At 41.6% G+C, this 21,156-nt stretch overlaps 1 protein-coding gene across 4 annotated transcripts in view; it reads left to right on the plus strand.

Moving 5' to 3' along the window:
• dtx3 (deltex E3 ubiquitin ligase 3) overlaps window positions 1-20,948 on the plus strand; it is a 37,327-nt gene extending 16,379 nt beyond the window's left edge. The window contains exons 3-5 of one of the 4 annotated variants that reach the window (XM_037245925.1): window positions 6,024-6,241; window positions 16,258-16,364; window positions 20,736-20,948. In XM_037245925.1, the coding sequence (XP_037101820.1) occupies window positions 6,024-6,241; window positions 16,258-16,333 (294 nt within the window). In that variant the 3' untranslated portion in view covers window positions 16,334-16,364; window positions 20,736-20,948. Of the gene's footprint in view, window positions 1-6,023; window positions 6,242-16,257 lie in introns of all 4 variants that reach the window. The other 3 variants (XM_037245924.1, XM_037245927.1, XM_037245926.1) reach the window with 3 other exon arrangements.
• The last annotated feature ends 208 nt before the right edge of the window (window positions 20,949-21,156 follow it).

Here is a 21,156-nt window from a genome sequence, read left to right on the forward strand (position 1 = left end):
AAGAACAGGAGTGATGTGTTCACGGGACCGGGTGTGGGTAAGGAGGCGGGCAGCAGAGTTTTGGACTAGTTGAAGTCGATGGAGTGAGTGAGCAGTGATTCCAGTGAGAAGGGAGTTGCAGTAATCAAGCCGGGATGAGATGAAGGCGTGGATGAGAGATTCAGCGGCAGGGAGAGAAAGGCAGTGCCGGATTTTAGCGATGCGTCGGAGGTGGAAGTAGGAGGTCTTGACAACTGAGCTAACATGAGGTTGAAAGGACAGTGTGGGGTCAAAAATAACGCCAAGATTGCGTGCCAGAGGGGAGGGAGTGATGTTTGAGGAGTCGATGGTGAGTGTGATGGATCCAGTTTTGTTAAGGGAGGATTTAGTGCCTATGAGGAGGAGCTCTGTTTTGTCACTGTTGAGTTTGAGAAAGTTGTGGGTCAGCCATGCTTTTATTGTAGAGATGCAGGTTTCAAAATGAGTGAGGGAAGGGTTACGGGTTGGTGTCGTACGTATGTAGATCTGGGTGTCATCAGCGTAGCAGTGGAAGTCCAGATTGAGTTTGCGGATGACAGTACCAAGGGGAAAAAGGTAACAGATGAATAGGAGGGGGCCAAGAACTGAGCCTTGGGGGACCCCTTGTGTAACTGGGGAGAGGATGGATGTGTGACCGGAGAGAGAGATGAACTGGTTTCTGTTGGTGAGGTAGGAGGTGAGCCAGTCGAGTGCAGTGCCCTCAACACCTAGTTGGCGCAGCCTTTGGAGGAGGATGGAATGGTTCACAGTGTCAAAGGCTGCGCTAAGGTCAAGTAGTAGTAGGATGTTGAGGGCACCAGAATCTGCAGAAATGAGGAGATCGTTGGTGACTTTGACTAGAGCTGTTTCAGTGCTGTGAAGTGGGCGGAATCCGGACTGGAAGGGTTCATAGAGGTTGTTGGACTGGAGATGGGTGTGGAGTTGGGCGGAGACAATGCGTTCTAGGGTTTTGGAAAGGAATGAAAGGTTGGAGATGGGACGGTAGTTGGAGAGGTTGAGTGGGTCCAAGGTGGGCTTTTTGAGGATGGCTGCAAGTTTATAGACAGTGGGAAAGTGGCCAAGGGATAAAGACTGATTAAAAAGGGTGGTGAGGTGGGGGAGGAGGACAGGGAGGCAGGCCTTAGTTAAGGTCGTTGGAAGAGGGTCGAGAGAGCAGGTGGTTGTCTTGGATGAGGTAATGTCTAGGATAGTGGAGGAGTCGACAAGGGAGAAGGCAGTGAGAGAGGGGAAGGGAGGGAGGTCAGGGAAGGGGGGCAGGAGGGCAGGGGAGGTGGGGGAGGAGGAGTTATTGATGGTGTCGGTCAGAGAACTGTTGATTTGGGCGATTTTGTTGTTAAAGTTGACAAGGAAGGAGTTACAGAGGGTGAGGAGGGTGGCTTGGTGACCGGTGGCTGGAGCAATTTGTTGACAGTGGAGAACAGTATGCGGGGGTTTCGGTTGGTGTTATTAATGAGAGATGAGAAGTAAGCAGATTTGGCAGCAAGAAGAGCATCACGATAGGAGGAGATGTGTTGTTTAAAGGTTTCAGCATGGACGGTGAGGCGGGTTCTTTTGTAGAGGCGTTCGAGTTGACGGCCAGTTTGTTTCATGGTGCGGAGTTCCGGTGTGTACCAAGGGGCAGAGTTAGTGAATGTAACAGAGGAAGTTTTCCAGGGGGCTAGGGAATCAAGGGAGTCAGCAAGGATGTTGTTGAGCGTGGTGGCAAGGTCGTCAGGGGAGGAAGAAGTGGGGTCGGAAGGAAGAGCAGAGGATAAGAGCTGGCAAAGCGTGATTGGGTTTACAGTCTTGATGTTGCGGTAGGAGATGGTGCGTTTTGTGGATTTATGAGGCGAGGGTAGAGGGGCAGAGAAGAGGATGCAGAGATGATCTGACAGTGGAAAGGTGAGAGGACGGGGGTTGGATGTGAGTGGAAAGGAGGAGCATACTATATCCAGGGTGTGGCCTTTGGTGTGGGTGGGGAAGTTGATGTGCTGGGTGAGATGAAAGCAGTCCAGAAGGGAGATGAAGTCAGACGTCAGTGAAGCAGTTGGCTGGTCGATGTGGATGTTGAAGTCACCGATTAGTAGGAGGCGATAGGAGACTGAGGATACGATGGTGAGAAGTTCAGAGAGTTCAGAGAGAAAAGACGGATGAGACTTGGGGGGGGCGGTAGATAAGAACAGCAGTAGTAGAGTTGGGGAGGGAAAAAGCGAGATATTCAAAGGATGAAATAGATGGGAGGTTGAGGTCCAATTCAGTGATGTATAGGGACCGCTTATGGAGGACAGCAATACCACCTCCTCGCCCAGAGAGGCGGGGTTTGGCGATGTAGCTGTAATTAGACGGAGTGGCTTGGTTGAGAGAAAAATAGTCCAGGGGCTGTTGCCATGTTTCACAGAGAAGGAGCAGATCCAAATTATTGTCCAATATTAGTTCGAAAATAACTAGTGATTTGTTGGAGAGGGAGCGACAGTTCAGTAGTGCGACGGAGATGGATGAAGGAGCGGGGGTGGGGGAGTGGAGATTGTTGAAGTTGACAGTACGGAAGGTGGGGGTGACGGGGGGGGCGAGAGTTAGTCCAGAAAGAGGGGATGGGTGAGCCATCAGGGAAATGTCGTTTAAAAGATAGTCCGGAGCTACGGTGGATGTAGCGGCGACGGCGGAGGATCCCAGCCTTGCTGGCAGCTGAGGCAGCAGCAGCAGGGAGACGGTGATTATTGTTGAAAGGATGAAGATCAGCAGCAGTGTAGACAAATGGACGAGAAGTTAGTGGAATGGAAGCCCGGAGTAGCAGAAGTGATAGTTCATGCAGGAGATGCGACGTCACAGCAGCAGGGAATAATCCAGAAAAAACGGCTAGTAGCTGGTTAACTAGAAGTTGGTAGGCAGTGAAATGCATGGAAGCAGCAGTGGACCGAGTCGTGATGTTGGTGGAGTGGGTGGTGGTGTTGGTCAATCCCGACTGTACCCGTGCAAACGGCACGCCCCAGTGTGTCATGGCGGCACACAGCCGAGCCACGACCGGCGAGCTCGCAGCGAGCGGGTGCTCCCCCCGAGGACGCCGGCCAAGTGGCCAGCAAGTTGGGTTGGAGCCGTTTGCCGAGCCAAGAGCAAGCAGCTACAGGCTCAGAGCCGGGAGGTAGGAGGAGGGTCCGGTTGTGGGTTGGCTAGCTGGCTAGCGTAGCTCGTAGTCAGAGGGAACGGGATCGGAGAGGTGCGAGCAGAGCTCCAGAGATACGCGGTGGGCAGGAGAAAAGGCGAGAAAAATAAAACAAAAAAACGGGCACACTTAAAACGGGAAACACAAAACAGACAGGGGACAAACAAATAGATGACACGGTTCGGAGTAGAAGCGGCAGTCAACAGTACAGACGCCAGCGTTGCTCTAACCCGGAAGACAAAAAAAGATTCCAACCATCTTTTATCACTTTCTCGTATCAAGTGCTGTGCCTGAATGAGTCGGACAACGGTCACTCGTTCAATTATCACTATAATTTTGCAATCTCGATGAGATGTGCGACGTCACCGGAATTGCTGTTTTGTTTGCACGCCAACTGCTAGCAGCACTCCTCATCTGTCAGCTGAGAAATCCTACTGCTCCTAATGTAGTGAGGAGGAGCTTGTCACCCAGGTACGTCAGCCATCAAAGGGAATTTATTCACTTGATGGATACCGTCGGGGCGAGCTGGCAGGTTAGCTTTGCGCTAACTAGCAAATACAACACGAGCGGATGGATTTAAAATGGGACCAAAACAATAAGTTAAGGGAACGGATCGATGGTTAAGTCAGACTACCCTGCGATCTGCCGTTGGCCAGTGTATGGTGAGGGATCATGGAGAGAAGGGTAAATTATTTTTACCTTAAAAGTAACACGTACAATGCAGGCAGGCGGCCCTGGCATAGACATCAATGCATAGTGGTTTTACTGTGATGACTTCTTTGTTCAAACACCGATTATAAAATGACGACGTGACTTGTATGAAAGCTGGATGGCTGATCTTTGTTTTAATTAGGGATGTGTCGGGTTTTACACTACCAATACCGATCATCCATGAGTGTGATTGGCCGATACAATACCAATCGCGTGGCTTTGATATAAAATGTTCTAATTCAGATCTACAATTACCAATTTTCTTAAATCCATTCATCTGTTTTTGTTTCTAGGTTTAAAAACTATAAAGTTTATTTTCACAAATTATGATTTAGGTGCTGATAGAGTTTTGCCCACTCTACCGTTTATGCAAGAACCACACGTGAGACAGTTTGGCCATTTTACGCTTGCACGTGGAGAAAGCCATAGTACCCTGTGTGGTACAGAGGTGCTTGAAAGCAGTCTGACTTTCGCTTCTTGCAAGAGAATATTTATTGAGAGAAGGCAGGGTGGGGGTGAGAGTGAGCAGGTTTTCGGGGGTCACCTCTACAACCTGGTTAATCAGTGCAGAGGGTCTTATAGCTCTTTGTTTTACAAGGTCATGGAAACAGATACTAGTGGAGCAGTTTAGATAACTAACTAAGCAAGAATGTTTCCACATCATTTGGAAGGTTTCAACAACTGAATGTGGAAAGTTTCAACAAGTCAAGGAAAGGTGGAAGGTTTTACAAAGTTAATGATTCTAGTCAGAATTCCAACATAATCATACGATCAAAATAATTTGTCAATCCTAACAGGTGCTGTTTGTTTCATAACATGTCAGAAAATAGATGGGAATGTGGCTAGTTATTTTGCCCCAGTAAAAGCAGCTGTTTGCAAACGTCCAATACGAATTAAACAAAGATAATCAGGATAGTCAGGTTTACATTGAGCCTTGTGTTCCAATTAGAATGAAACAAAATGATGTATTACACAAAATACTCAAATCAGAATGGAATTTTCTTTCAGGTTTGAAAGCCTCCCCTGCCATCATGAAAAGGGGAAAAAACAAATTCAATTGTTTTTATTATAAAGTCATTTTCCGACACCTCGACTCTATCCTAAGAATTACCACAACAAATTTTACTCCATACCATGATGCACTAGCAAAAAAGGGAGACCAACAATACTATTGATTTCTTTATTACTTTATTTAGATGTATTCTTTCACTGATTCTTCAAGATGATGTATTTGGTCAGAATGTTTGCCGTTTGATGTGATTCCGCCTCATTACGTAGATAAACATATTTCATTAATCTGACATGCAGGCGCTGAAGTGATGGAAACTATTATTCATAATAACAGTGTCGTATTTAATGAGAATCACTGAGTTTTGTGGTGAAATATTTTTTTAATGCTGTAAATAAATGCATTTGTTTTCAAAAAGCTTTTTTTGAATATCCATGCTTTACTACCTACTAAAAGTAAAAACCTTTTATGCAATGACCTTTACATGTCATTTCTATTACTTCACACAAACACTACATCCATCTGCTCCTGGTTCGGCCCCCCGGTCAGTGCCTTCCCAGTCATGAACCTCACCGCACGTCACTGATGGAAGGGATATATGATTGTTTCAAGTAATATTCAGATTTTTAACCAGTTTTCAACTGTAGTCACTGAACACTGTCACCCACGTAACATCAAAGAACTCTAATGTGATGCATTCTCATGACGTTCTGCTGCACAGTAAATATGTAAAGAAAACTCAAGAAATAAAAAAAATATATATAAAACTGAATTGTTAATATCACTGCATCAGTCAAACTTGGATGTCAACAATACAATTCCTGACAGCAACCGCCGCCCAGTCTGATACGCTTTTTGGCCAGCAAAGGTTTCTAACTGCCGAGCCGAGTTGCAACGAAGCTAGCTCATGCTCGCTACTGGCGATGTTCTCATAGCCAATGCATGTACTTTAAAAATGAGCTGTGGCTTTTAACTTTAATGGTGATTTCAATATCAAATAAAATAATTGAGATTATTGGTTTTGTCGTAATTGTCCAGCCCAAGTGTGAGAGTTGTTTCATCACTTGCTTGCAGTTAGTAGTGTGTGTTCATCACACAGCCCAGACCTTACTGACGGTGTATTTTGTAAACTCTTGGTGCCTATAGCCAGAGCATCCAAACCCGGGTGTGCGATACCCAGGAACAGACCGTTCGGCCTACCTCCCTGACAGCCCCGATGGGAACCGTGTGCTAGGCCTGCTGCGCCGGGCCTTTGAGCAGCGCCTTACCTTCACGATCGGTACCTCCATGACGACGGGCTTGCAAAATGTCATCACATGGAATGACATTCACCACAAGACCTCAATATGGGGCGGGCCCCGCTGGTACGTAACATCTGTCTTTTTGTTTACAGCCAACCAGAGTGCAAAATGGTGGATGATGCAAATGATACTTTTAAGTTGAACATTTTGAATGGATAAGTTTTCTTTTCAAAGTAAAAAGTGCATTACCCCACTTTTGTTAACTGTTTACTTGTGTACATGCATTGTGATTGGTTGCACCAGTGCTAACGTGCATTGTCCTTTAAGCAATGTGCGCCATCACAACTCTGTCCGCTATCACCATTGTTGCAGTCACTCAGCTACTTGTTTCCATCATGCATTGACAGTTCTTGTGGCCGAGGTGTCTTCCCTCTGCCAGCATGCCCAGTCAAAACCAAAATAACATAAGTCTAATGACTGAATTGAGTTAAAATTGATTAGTCATGCTTGAAGAGTGAAATGCTGGCTGCTGCGTTAGTGTTGCAACATAGCTAAACTAATGTAGAGAATTCCAACTTGAGCTGCAAAAGTATGCGTTAGTGAGACCATTGACTCCTTGGAGACTTCAAAGAGGGTAACTTTTCCATTCATTAAAAAAAATATTCAATAATACAATAAATGTAAAACAATTTAAAATATTGATGTTGGCTTCAACACCAATAAACCAAATCGTTCCCTTGTGTTTTTTTCTAAGTTGTAAATTTGTTTGAAACAATCACTAGATCAAGTTTTTGTAATTTAGGTCCCTTTTGTGGTGTACTATATTTTAAATTGAATGGGAAATAACAATATCAAATATTAGCTAAATTATTTAGAGATTAATTTACCAACACTTATTTCGAGATTATTTGACCACAACTCATCTCTTAGCACGATTGGTTTTAATAAAGAGTTCCACAAACTACAGGTACAGAGAAGTATACAAGTTAAAATCTTCCAAAAACACCAGTTGAAATCACCATGACAACAGTTTGAACACAGTTACACAGAACACAGTTTTTTGTTTTTTTCCTGCAGGGTATGCTGTGACCCATTACAGTGGTTAAAAAAAAATTACAGTGGAAATGTACTTTAAATTACATACAATCGAGCCTTGTCTTCAACGAGGGGATCCAGTTTAAACCCAGCCTGAGTAGGCCAAGTAAAATAACATTTATCATCATGTCGACATTGTGAATAAGAATAGTGATATAATAATCACACAAGTTGCATACACATTACTCTTAGCCAGTGTTGGGCAAATTACTTCCAAAATGTAATTAGTTATTTACTAGTTACCTTTCCAAAAAATAATTGAATCAGTAATTGAATTGCTCCTTCATAAATGTAACTAATTACTAGGGAAAGTAATTGTTTATTGCATTACGTTTTCAAAAATGTTGAATGATGTAAAAGGATTCAGATTTTTGAGCAGGTGTTAACACAGTTGTATAGAATACAACATCATAGACCAGTACTTCATTTAGCTGAATATTTATTGAAAAACAATGGAAAATAGCATAAAATAAATAATAATGGAAAGGAAAGGCAAAACCCCTCTGAGGTTCCTCACTCAAAGTCCCTCAAGCCTGCTCCAGTTCTGTTTTATTTTGGTATAGGTACAAAAAAATATTGTACAGCTCGGGATGAACACGGACGGCTACGATGATCATTTCCTCCATTTGGGTCTCCTTTCCCCAAACAAATTCTCTGCCGCCGTTCCATTGCGCAGAATGTCATGTGACACGTTCCTGAAGCTGATTGGCTGACGCGAGGCATAGCGAATCAAAAGTTAGAACGCGGAGAGGCAGAATGACCGTTTTTGCATTGCGCGTTGACGTGTCCCACGCCCAAAACACCACAAAACTGTCGCTAGAAACGCGCGGGGAAAAAATGGGTGTCAAGCAGCCTAAGTAATGTGCCACATTTCACTGTTAGTAACGTTACGTTTACTGGAAATCTATTACTTCTAACGCGGTTGGTCACGACTCCCAACACTGGTCTTAGTAAGGCAGATTCATTAGAAGGAGATGACGACTATTGCTTCGCCGTTAATGCAGCTCAAAAACACTCATTAGCTTGACCGCTTACACATTAACGTTTTGCTTTCCCCCCAAAATTCTTTAAAACCCTGCAGTTGTAACGTGTTCGTATGAGAAAGAAAAAAAAAATTCCATGACACACGCAACACAAACTAAGACTTAACTGATTTTAGTTTGAAATAAAAATGCCCTTAAACTAATACACACACTTCCAAAAATATACTGGCAAAAACAGTCATTTGTATGTTAAGCGGATTTGCCGTGTCTGCTGACAGTAACTTGTCAGCGAACTTAGCTACTTTTAAAAGCAAGGAATCAATAAAGTAAATACAGTGGAGCCTCGATTTTCGAACGTCCCAGTTCTCGAACAAATCGGTATTTGAACAAAAAAGTCGAGATTTTTTTGCTTCGGATGTCGGACGAAATTTCGGTTGTCGAACCTCGCGAGATGAGCCGAGAGGACCCGCATGCCAACTGACTCCGTTCGCTATTACATTCTCGTTACTCTGAGGACTGCATCAACTCTAATCATGCCTCCAAAGGAAGCAAGTGGGAGCAGTAAAGCTGATCATGGCGAAAAGAGGAAAGTAGTGCGCAAAACGGTTGAATTTAAAAAAGAATTAATCGCAAAATATGAGTCCGGTGTGCATGTGTCAGAGTTGGCGCGGGAGTTTTGCATGGCAAAATCGACAATAAGCTCGATCCTGAAAAACAAAGACGCTCTTAAAGGAAGTGATGTTGCGAGAGGGGCGACTGTGCTTACCTTTTTGAAATTAAGAAAACGTTTTTGCTGTTTTCTTTCACATGATCTTTGAAATGTTGTCTTTCATTGGTAAAAATAAAAACAATGTTTTGATGTGCTTTTTTTCCCCTCACAATTTAAAAAGATATGTTTTACTATTAGAATGAAACACAAGCGAGTTGCTACAGATACGGCAATACATTCCCCAGCCTAGCCTACTCTATTAATTCAGTTTATTATTTTTTTTATTTTTTTTTGTCTTGGAACGGATTTTTTCTTCTATTATTTGTAATGGGAAAACTTGATTGGGAATTCGAACGATTCACTTCTCGAACAGCCTTCTGGAACGGATTTTGGTTCGAAAACCGAGGCTCCACTGTGTATATGTATATATATTTATATATATGTATATATATGTATATATATATGTGTATATATGTATGTGTATACAGTGCCTTGCGAAAGTATTTGGCCCCCTTGAACCTTTCAACATTTCGCCACATTTCAGGCTTCAAACATGAAGATATGAAATTTTAATTTTTTGTCAAGAATCAACAACAAGTGGGACACAATCGTGAAGTGGAACCAAATTTATTGGATAATTTAAACTTTTTTAACAAATAAAAAACTGAAAAGTGGGGCGTGCAATATTATTCGGCCCCCTTGCGCTAATACTTTGTAGCGCCACCTTTTGCTGCAATTACAGCTGCAAGTCACTTGGGGTATGTCTCTATCAGTTTTGCACATCGAGAGACTGGAATTCTTGCCCATTCTTCCTTGCAAAACAGCTCGAGCTCAGTGAGGTTGGATGGAGAGCGTTTGTGAACAGCAGTCTTCAGCTCTTTCCACAGATTCTCAATTGGATTCAGGTCTGGACTTTGACTTGGCCATTCTAACACCTGGATACGTCTATTTGTGAACCATTCCATTGTAGATTTGCCTTTATGTTTTGGATCATTGTCCTGTTGGAAGATAAATCTCCGTCCCAGTCTCAGGTCTTTTGCAGACTCCAACAGGTTTTCTTCCAGAATGGTCCTGTATTTGGCTCCATCCATCTTCCCATCAATTTTAGCCATCTTCCCTGTCCCTGCTGAAGAAAAGCAGGCCCAAACCATGATGCTGCCACCACCATGTTTGACAGTGGGGATGGTGTGTTCAGGGTGATGAGCTGTGTTGCTTTTACGCCAAACATATCGTTTTGCATTGTGGCCAAAAAGTTCGATTTTGGTTTCATCTGACCAGAGCACCTTCTTCCACATGTTTGGTGTGTCTCCCAGGTGGCTTGTGGCAAACTTTAAACGAGACTTTTTATGGATATCTTTGAGAAATGGCTTTCTTCTTGCCACTCTTCCATAAAGGCCAGATTTGTGCAGTGCACGACTGATTGTTGTCCTATGGACAGACTCTCCCACCTCAGCTGTAGTTATCTGCAGTTCATCCAGAGTGATCATGGGCCTCTTGGCTGCATCTCTGATCTGTCTTCTCCTTGTTTGAGATGAAAGTTTGGAGGGACGGCCGGGTCTTGGTAGAGTTGCAGTGGTCTGATACTCCTTCCATTTAAATATAATTGCTTGCACAGTGCTCCTTGAGATGTTTAAAGCTTGGGAAATCTTTTCGTATTCAAATCCGGCTTTAAACTTCTCCACAACAGTATCTCGGACCTGCCTGGTGTGTTCCTTTGTCTTCATGGTTCTCTCTGCGCTTTAAACAGAACCCTGAGACTATCAAAGAGCAGGTGCATTTATACGGAGACTTGATTACACACAGGAGCATTCTATTTATCATCATCAGTCATTTAGGACAACATTGGATCATTCAAAGATCCTCACTGAACTTCTGGAGTGAGTTTGCTGCACTGAAAGTAAAGGGGCCGAATAATATTGCACGCCCCACTTTTCAGTTTTTTATTTGTTAAAAAAGTTTAAATCATCCAATAAATTTCGTTCCACTTCACGATTGTGTCCCACTTGTTGTTGATTCTTGACAAATAATTAAAATTTTATATCTTTATGTTTGAAGCCTGAAATGTGGCGAAATGTTGAAAAGTTCAAGGGGGCCGAATACTTTCGCAAGGCACTGTATATACACACATATATATATATGCATATATATCAGAGTCAGAGTCAGCTTTATTGTCAATTCCTTCATGCTAGGACACACAAAGAAACCGAAATACCGTTCCCCCTATCCCACGGTGACGAGACACAGCACACGATTAACACACAAGTAAAACAACGGGGAGAGAGTTCAGGACCCCAACAGCCCGGAGATCACAAACTTCGCCAGTGGCGAGCAGTGCTGGCATCCCACAACAAAGTCCCGGCACCATTCTTCACGGATGTAGACGCACAGTCCACCTCCACGCGATGTTCCCCCTCGTACAATGGCCCGGTCCGCCCGATAGCGCGCCATCCGCTCCAGACGCACAGCAGCTACGCACTGTCCGGTCCGCAGAACTCAGCAGGCATGTTGATGTCCAGCGATCGAACGTCCGCCAGAAGAATGGAAGGCACGGCCGGGCGAGCTGGGGTGGCCGCCAGCCAGGCCCGGACGCCCAACCGGGGGAAGAATAGCAGGCGAGTCCGGCGACGCTCCAGGACGGCGCAGACCGAGCGCCTTTAATGTCCCCGCTTCAAAGTGCAGATCGCCACAAAACTCGCTTTCGCCGATGTCGAGCAGAACCAGCCCGCCGCACTTGAAGCACAACCCGGTACGACGAGACGAACACACAAAACTGGCGGACAAACCCACATTAAACGACAAAACAAAACACCGTTCGGGACAGAGAGAGGCCGCAGCGTGTGCACGCGCCGCCATCTTACTTCCTTATCTTACACGTGTATATATATGCATATATATACACATATATATGCATATATATATATATATATGTATCAGGGCTGTGGACTCGGTCGGATTTTTGCACCGAGTCCGAGTCCGGCCTCTTGACCATGAGTCCGAGTCCGGCTGTCCATTTTTTCTGTTAATTCATGTGACTGCTTAGTCTTTATTCAAGGCTAATTTAGATCAAAATCTAAATAATTACAACAGTTTTGTGATGGCTTTGTCTTTATTAAACATATAAACGAATACAATAAACAGATACTTTCAAGTTTTAATCATTAATTACACCATTATAGCTCAGACATTTATCTAAACACAAATAATTAGTGACGACCCCTTATTTGGAAAGCGAAAAACCCATGTCGTACGGCGTCAGCACTATGTTGTTTTCAATAAAAACATGAAGAACTCACGTTTGCGTCAGTCAATTTTAATTTTTATAAAGGATTATTCTCATTTGATGTCTTTAAATTCATCCGCGTTCTGCCATTGAAGCGGGGTGCATTCAAAGACCAGTCGTACAGACGGAACACTCATTCACTTCACCAAAACGCAACAATATAATTACGTGAGCTCTTTGCATAAACCTCGATGCAAAGAAACTCCTCTTTTTGGGTACAGGCTACAAGGAGTATATATTACAAAGGAGACTTTATACTTAATTGTGATCATCATTCATCCATCCATTTTATTTTATTACTCAGGTATTTTCAAAGCAAATTAATATTGTTGCATTTATTAATTTGCTTTAACATGACAGCGCAATATAATTAAAAGCTGACACGATAGCAATGTCAAACGTGTTCATTTAAGAAAAAGCCACACACGTTTTGTGATCAAATCTTTCATAACGAGAATGATTTGAGTGAATTGATTTTACAATTTTTATCCCCCCTCCCCACCATCTGTCACTTTGCTTGGGACAAAAGGAGCCTTCAGAACTGAAATTTCTTAATTATTCAATCAAATCAATTCACTCATCATTCTCGTTATGAAAGATTTGATCACAAAACGTTTCCGTCTGTACGACTGGTCTTTGAATGCACCCCGCTTCAATGGCAGAACGCGGATGAATTTAAAGACATCAAATGAGAATAATCCTTTATAAAAATTAAAATTGACTGACGCAAACGTGAGTTCTTCATGTTTTTATTGAAAACAACATAGTGTTGACGCCGTACGACATCGGTTTTTCGCTATAATTCGGTATAATTCGAGGTAGTCCACCCTCACCCAAAGTTAAGGTTTCATGGGAATATTATTGTCATAATTGTCTGGACCATATATGATAATTGTTTAATGGTAGTTATTGATAGATCTTGAAGATGTCAAGTTATAGGTGCATAAGACTATGTTGTTCATGCATATAGCACGTTCATTGTAAGAGGGGAAGAGATGTGTATTTTGGGCTAACTCAAATTCCGTAGTAGAAAAACCCCGGAAGTGGGATGGGCATTCTGTGTTGTTCTGGTACGCCCTGTGAACGCACTGTGAGTAAGGAATAAAGCAGTTATCATTCACGTCGTTGTCCGACCTATTCTTGCTATCTAAGAACCTGGAAAATAGTAAGGATATAACATATATCACGTGTCATTACGACGAGTTTGGTGGAGTTTTTACTGCTTCTTCCAACTCCTACCGCGCTGACTGTAACCTGACACTCTCTGGCTGCGTCTTGCCTCTTTTTTTTATTGTCGGACTCGGTGGACTCGGTCAAAATCAGCACCGAGTCCGGCAAAAATGACCGAGTCCGACCGAGTCCGAGCCCCCGAGTCCGAACCGAGTATATATATATAACAGGGCTGGATATATATATATATACAGAGGCGTAGCCGAGCCGGGGCGAGCCGGGGCGGCGCCCCGGTTAGGACTCCCTGCGCCCCGGTTGAAAAAAATCGAGCTTTTTCGATTCTTCATTTTCATGCCGTTTTTTCTTTCCGTCTTGCGCGAATGTGCTTGCGCTATTCTATGTGCGCGATGTTATCCATTCACCGTTTGCCTCCCGGACCCGGATGTTGTTTTAGCGATCAGCGAACGGCGTGGGTGATGTTCGATTTTTTTTCCTGTGGGCGTGCGCCCCTACTGGAAAAATTCCTGGCTACGTCTGTGTGTGTGTGTGTTTTATATATATATATATATATATATATATATATATATATATATATATATATATATATATATATATATATATATATATATATATATATATATATATATGCAATCAGAGCCAGTGTTTTCACACGTGTGCCGACTCATTCGTCAGTAGTCACACGCGACACAAACAGAAGAGGCAAAATGGTGAGTTAGGAGCAAGTCGATGAATAGTTGAATTTTCAAGGTGGCGATATCATTATTTCAAATTCGTTGAGGTTAAAGGCAAAAACGTGCATGTATTTAATGTTTTTTTTTTTAACTAACACTTTCCCTGGTTATGAGGTACTTTTATTCAGTAATTCAGTTAATTACTCCGTTGCTTTTTTTAACCAGTAGTGAGTTCCCAACACTGTAAAGTACAATAATTTGCGATATAGCCTACCTTTTACATTTGTTTGCATTCTGTTTAGGTTAGTTTTCTGTCATCCCATATGCTTGCTTTGCTTCTAGGCTACAATTTATAATTCGGTCTTAACTTCACAAACATGAGATATAATTTTAAGATTATAAGATTGTGCTTTGCAACAAGACTGTTACAAATCAATTATTTCCCTTGGGTTAATGTTGGCCCGTAATTAGCTAACAGAATGTTCATATCCGAAGCTAGTTTCTTAGACGATCATTTGCCATTTGCTCGTGCAACTACATTTCGTGACGACTGTATTTTGTGTCATAACAGAAAGTTTGCCAAGCATAGAATTCGGGGCTATTAAGGAGCTAATCGTTCCTCCTTCCTTAAAAGATAGATTAATGACATTTATTACATTATTTATTATTATTATTTATTACCGTTTTTTTCCATGTATAATGCGCCCCCATGTATAATACGCACCCTAAAAATGGCATGTTGATGCTGGAAAAAAGCCTGTACCCATGTATAATACGCACCCAATTTTCTTTTTTTTTTTAAAAGTCCCAATGATCGTCACACACGCATCTGGGTGTGGTGAAATTTGTCCTCTGCATTTGACCCATCCCCGTGTGATTTTGATCCATCCCCTGGGGGAGAGGGGAGCAGTGAGCAGCAGCGGCGCCGCGCTCGGGAATCATTTGGTGATCTAACCCCCCAATTCCAACCCTTACTGCTAGTGCCAAGCAGGGAGGCAATGGGTCCCATTTTTATAGTCTTTGGTATGACCCGGCCGGGTTACTTAAGTCCGTAAACGTAAAATTATTTCAGAAAAAAGATCATCTTTGGGAACAACCGGATGTTATTCTGCCGGTCAGTATCACTGCGCATGCAGTAGCAAACTCGATAGCGAAGAAATATGTGAGACTCTCAACGGGATCACCAATATTTGAGTGATGTTCGTTATTTATCACAATTATTTATTATAATAATAATATATATAATAATTATTTATTTATTATTCACAATTGTCATGGTGATCTTTCTGGTGATTTCTTAACTAGGCTGGATGTTTTTTTTTTTGTTGGCGTTGATTTCTCCGACTGCCCATAAAGGCATCACCGCGATCAGTTAGGTGAAAATGAAAAGAGAGGAAAGTGACGTGCGGACATGTGAAAAAGGCGGCTCTGTATGGGAGAGAAGTTGAAGAGAAATAAAAACACCCTTGGAAACCAAAACTTGCCCCTCGTCGTGACTCGGAGCCGCAACAAATGTTTCGGATTTGTGTAGGGTACATTGTGACAGCAAACGAGCAGGTGATCGAGCAAGCGTCTGATACGAGAGCATTGTGTTCGTATGGAGCGTGTTTGAAGTGAACCTGTAATACGCATTTAGGTAGAGAACTGAACTCTCGCTCTTTATATAGCTGACGTGTCAAAAAAAAAAAAAAAAAAAAAAAAATTAAAATAAAATTGTACCCATGTATAATGCGCACCCCAGATTTTAGGACAATAAATTAGTTAAATTTTGCGCATTATACATGGAAAAAAACGGTACATTATTTCTTACATTATTATGATATTTACCTTAATGACATTTAGCATGTAAAGGCCTGTTTAGGTATTTAAATTTATAATTCATGGAGGGATGTTTTGTACAAGAGTTATATTGTAGTATGTCAAGTGCAATTGCAATTACAGGCGCTCTTGTAAAATATTTTGACGCATATACTGTCCTCAAAAAAAGTGTCTGTGTGAAGTAAAATGTGTTTTTTTTTGTTTTTTTTGTTTTATTTACATCGGGGCGGCACTCTGAAGTAGTCTCACCCAGGGAGTAATTCAGTGTGGAACCGCCACTGTAACACTGGTCGCCAAATGTATCACTTGTATCACTTTGATATGGTGGATGTTACTTTCCTAATTCCTGACTTTAGAAACTGCAGAAGTTATGTTTCTTTTTCTCCTCCCAGTTTTGGCTACCCAGACCCCACTTACCTGGTGCGTGTGACAGAGGAGCTGCGAGAGAAAGGCATCACTGCAGACTGAAATGAAAACGCTTCAGGAGTGAGGGCGGCGGGTATGTAATGGTTAAAGATGATTCCAGGTCAGTTTTGGGAAGACATCCCATGAAGGCTGGCCGCGGACACTCAGCAGACTGGTGCTGCTGCAGCAGGATTTATTTTGGTGTGCTCTCACTCGAGTTGACTTCAGATCAGTGCTACTTATTACGTGTGGACGATGCAAGTGAGCACAGCTCACTTTTCTTTTCAGATCACTCTGTCATGAAGACACACTTTTGTTTCAAATGTTTATTTCTGCTCTGGGGATTCCCTCATTTTTTTTCAAAGCACACATTTGTGATCTTGCCTATGTCTCAAATTGAGTTCCTACTTTCTCAGATGATAGATTAGCGTTGCTAAAAATGACTTTTGTAATCTAATCTACTTGCAGGCACTTTTTTTGCACCAATTTTCTTTTCCGATTTTTGTTTGTTTTGCACAGCAGCTGTCTGTAGTTGCATGATGTCATTAGTTAAGAAAACTGTAATTTGTTTTCCTTGTGTCCGTCTTGAACTAAAATAGGGAGTGTTTGAACTCTAAAGATGTGACTTTTTAGACATTGGTTACCCACGTTATCCCAAGATGTCTGCCAAGCATCGAGCCCATAATACCTTAGTTATTGTATTCATCTAGTGATAGTTACCAGACTTACGAAGATGTCAAAATGAAGGGCAAACAAGCCACTAAACCAAATCAAAGGCACAAAAGCTCTTCAAAGAAAATCAAATCTATGCCTCGACCCTGTCACACTGGGAGATTTGCCCGGTGAAGCTCGTTTAAAATGAGTTTACCGTGGTAAATGTTTTTCTGGATCAATGATCAGCGGGGAGAAACTTAGGAGCAAATATAATTAAAATTGTTATGGTTTGGATTTTGTTGTGCCTTTTTCTGCTAATTACTTTGATAAAAGATAGATAAAAGAGCTTGACTTTACTCATGAATGGAAGCTCAGTATGTTGTGGTTGTATTTCCATGTTATGAGGTAAACATCTATGTTTGTAGCAAAGGGGCTCTCATAATTGATCAGTATATCAAACCTCTGCCAAAGCAGGTTATGCACATACAGATTTGCAAAATGTTTACCAATGTTAAGACAATGACAAGTGGCCTGCTAGAAGCAGCATGGTGCTACAAGGCACCATGACTGCCAGAAAATACAAAAAAGAAGGCACTAAGCTAATTGTTAGCTTATGTGGTAACTATGTGGTGGCTCAAAACTTCTTATATTGACTGCACACAGGAATTTAGATCATAAAGAACCAACAGGTTTTACATATACAGTTGTCGGTGTGTTAACTGTTATCCTTGTAGATAATACAGCACACACCAGACATCAGGATCAGGCATTAAGTATAGTAATCTCTTTTTAAGGCTAAGTTCTGATGGATCTGCTAAAAACAGCACTGGCCCGGATTTAAAGCAATACTTAAAAGGAGCCCTTTTTGGAATGATTTTTGATCTGTATAGTTTATTTGGTAGTTAATAACATCATTAGAAGAGTGACAAAAATAATTTTGTAGAAACTTCCATTGTTTTTGGTCACAATGCATTCTGGGCCGTGATGTAACATGATTGTTTTTAGCAGTTGCAGTAATCTGTTAGCAACGATAAGCTCCCGTGTTCAGCCTTTTTAATTCAAACCAAAACGCGGACAAAAACATGAGGAAAGTAAGGAAGAAGCCCGTGTGAAAATGGAGATCACGGACATGAGGAAGCTAGTGCTTGTCATTTTCAAACATGCATGCATCTCAGTGGATGCCTCTGTCGAATGTGACTTTTGCACATTTACAGATTTCAAGTTGCATAAATGGCATTTAGCATTCGTTTGCTTTGTTGCGAAATCGATGCCCGTTGGTTGTCCGTGCAGCTACTGAAGAAGCATGGTTCAGGTACGTCTTTTAGCACGGTTTTTATTCTTCACTCGTGGGCATTCAGGCTCTGGAAGTATGGTAGGCACTGCATTTGGTTTAAAAGAGTAATGTTACAATTAATAAAAAATACATTAAAAATTATAAACATCAATAGGCACCTTCGGATGAGGCCGGTAAACCTTGTCAGTTTCCGTGGTGGCCGTTTTTTTGAGAGAAGACGTGCTTCAAGTTACTGTAATATTGTGAGTAATTTCGACAAATAAAATGAATGATGGATCATCCAACAAATCATAGAAAGTGGTATGGAAATTACTGCAATCTCAATTGTTTAAATTGATTTACGACAATTGACAAACAAATGACAAAATGCGTTAAAATGGTGGCAGTTCAAAACTTTTATATCAAAAAGCTTAACATGGCTTAATATCAGAAAACTACAACCTATCAAAATTTACATCCACATCTCTACATAATGCCCACTTAAACCGCTGAAAATACCAAAACAATCGCCACGGTATTTTGGATCTTTTGGGCATCAACCTTAAATTCCCCATTGAGGTTAACCATAGAGCTTAACAGAATGTAGTACGTGTTAACTTATTAAAAAATATGACCAATCTCAGCCAAAATGCACATGTACACCCCACTTAGGCCCACTTCAACCTCTGAAAATATTAAAGCAATCCCCACGTAGTTTGGATTTTACATCCATTAAAACCCCTTAACATGTAGTGTCCCAAATAGAACAAGCCTGGGGATTTACAGGCATCTTGAGAACAGCAAGAACTGCAATAACAGAATTTATTTTATTGTCTATGCATTCGTCGACCGGTGCCCCATGTTTGATTTGTTCGTTTTCCTCCAGCTTCGGCGCATTTGTTTTCGTCCCAGCCACACATCTCGCCCCCAGACATACTATTGCTCTGTGATTGGTCCACAGTGGCTTGAGAAAATCAGCGGGCTTGGGATTCTTGGGGTTTTGTGAATTCACAAATACCACGATAAGGTTATGTTAGACATGTTAGAAAATGGCGCTCCTAGAGATTTGAAGAATGCTCCACATTTTAAGATGAATAATGATATAATTGTAATAATTTTAGATTTTTTAGATGAAAATGACAGGAATGATAATCAAGCGTTTTCTTCATTATGGGACAAGCTTGAGTGAGCACCTATAGAGAGGAAGACAGTTCAATTTCAGAATATTGAGGTGATTATGATATTTTAGGAATTGATGTGGGCATAGGTAGAGTTGCGCACATGAATTTTGAGTTTTGGTGGCAACTGGTTATAGTTTTGTAACATTAAGCCATATTAAAAACTTTTTTACGCACACATTAGGCATGTGGGTTGCAACGCTTACTCAACAAATCAAGATGGCGGATGCGCAGAGAGAGGAGTTGTGGGCGGCACAGTTTTTACAGTGGCTGCTGCTTATTGTGATGACTGTTCTGCTCTCTTTCCCTGTTTAGTGGTTTAACCGTCGCTTCTAGCCAGACACACCAGTTCTCATGCGCTGAGGGCAATGGAAAACCTCAAATGCATCTGGAGTGCACAGCCACGAGTCTTTGGTCAGATGGACACCCCCATTGTTTTCTTAACTGTTTCTTAAGGAAAGCAATGAAATAACTTCACTTTCTTTATTCCCTTTTGATTGAAAATTACAATCAAAAGCCACGGAGTGTGGCATTTTGACTCTTTTTTTGTATGCTAGAAGTAGTTTGCAATTGTTTGACTTTGCTCAGCATAGGGCACCAATGTGGGGAGCAACCATACCACGTCATCATCCCCAAATGGGTATCAAATTGCATTTAACAAATGTATGCTGTGTATTAAATTATGTATTATGTAAACAAAAAGGATCATTTCAATTAATGAGGAATTATGTATTTCCATCAACGTGTAGGTAAGTGGTTCTATTTTGAGAATTGCTCTGGTCGGGCTTCCTTTTAAAGAAATTTATAATTATATACCTGTGGAGTGTGTGTCGTCTTCGCAGCCAAATTGCATGCAAATATGGCGATCAAGGCAGCCACTCTTCACTCCCCAATATAACATTATTGTTATTTAAAGCAGTACTCGACAAAATTTATTATATAGCCTATAGGGTTACCTGTGGATGAAATAAGTGACCAACAGTGCACATAGAATGGGGCCTTTGAAACCTGTATTGCAGTGTTAAAAATAGTAAAGATGAGTGATCACTTTCAGTGGATAAAACTCAAAATATTTAATTTTATATACTAAAAGTGCAAGAACGTGTTGATTTCAGCACATTTAATTATCAAATTTGTACTGGCCTAATTGGACCTACACCAGTGAACTGCCGGTGGCGCCACACTTTTGTGGTGGCCCTGGGCCATCGGGCCCCAGTTATTGTGTGATTGGAATAAGCAGGCAAATTTAGCCCAGTTATTGGTATGTGTGAACCTCGCTCAAGGGGAGTAAACTGCTAGGCTTAGTGATTCAATTTGTCAACATTTCACCTCTGCGTTTTTGTGCTCATTTCTGTTTTAGGGACCAACCAATTTTTTGGACACAGGATTGTAGTTTTGCAAAAGCTACTGTATAAATATTTCTATGCATCATATGTGACTGAGAAGAAAATGGGAAGGAAGCTTACACATGGTACAGAAGGATGCAATTCAGCTTTTCTGTTAATTGGTTCTTTGTTGATATTCACAATAATGTGCTTTAAATTTTAAAACTTGAATAAAACTTTGTTTGGCACTGTGTTGGATTTTTATTGTCTGCCCCACCCCAACAATACCATTTCGTAATGTCGTCATTTACAGATTTTTATCAATATCCTCTACATATGAGCATAAATGTTGTTATACATGCATATTAGCATACATATTAGCAATATCTTCCACATATGAATCAGCTTTAGAGTTCAAGTATGTCATTTTACTTTTTAACATTAGCTAATAACGTT

Source organism: Syngnathus acus, chromosome 2, assembly GCF_901709675.1.
Source record: "Syngnathus acus chromosome 2, fSynAcu1.2, whole genome shotgun sequence".
NCBI classification, from domain to species: Eukaryota; Metazoa; Chordata; class Actinopteri; order Syngnathiformes; family Syngnathidae; genus Syngnathus; species Syngnathus acus.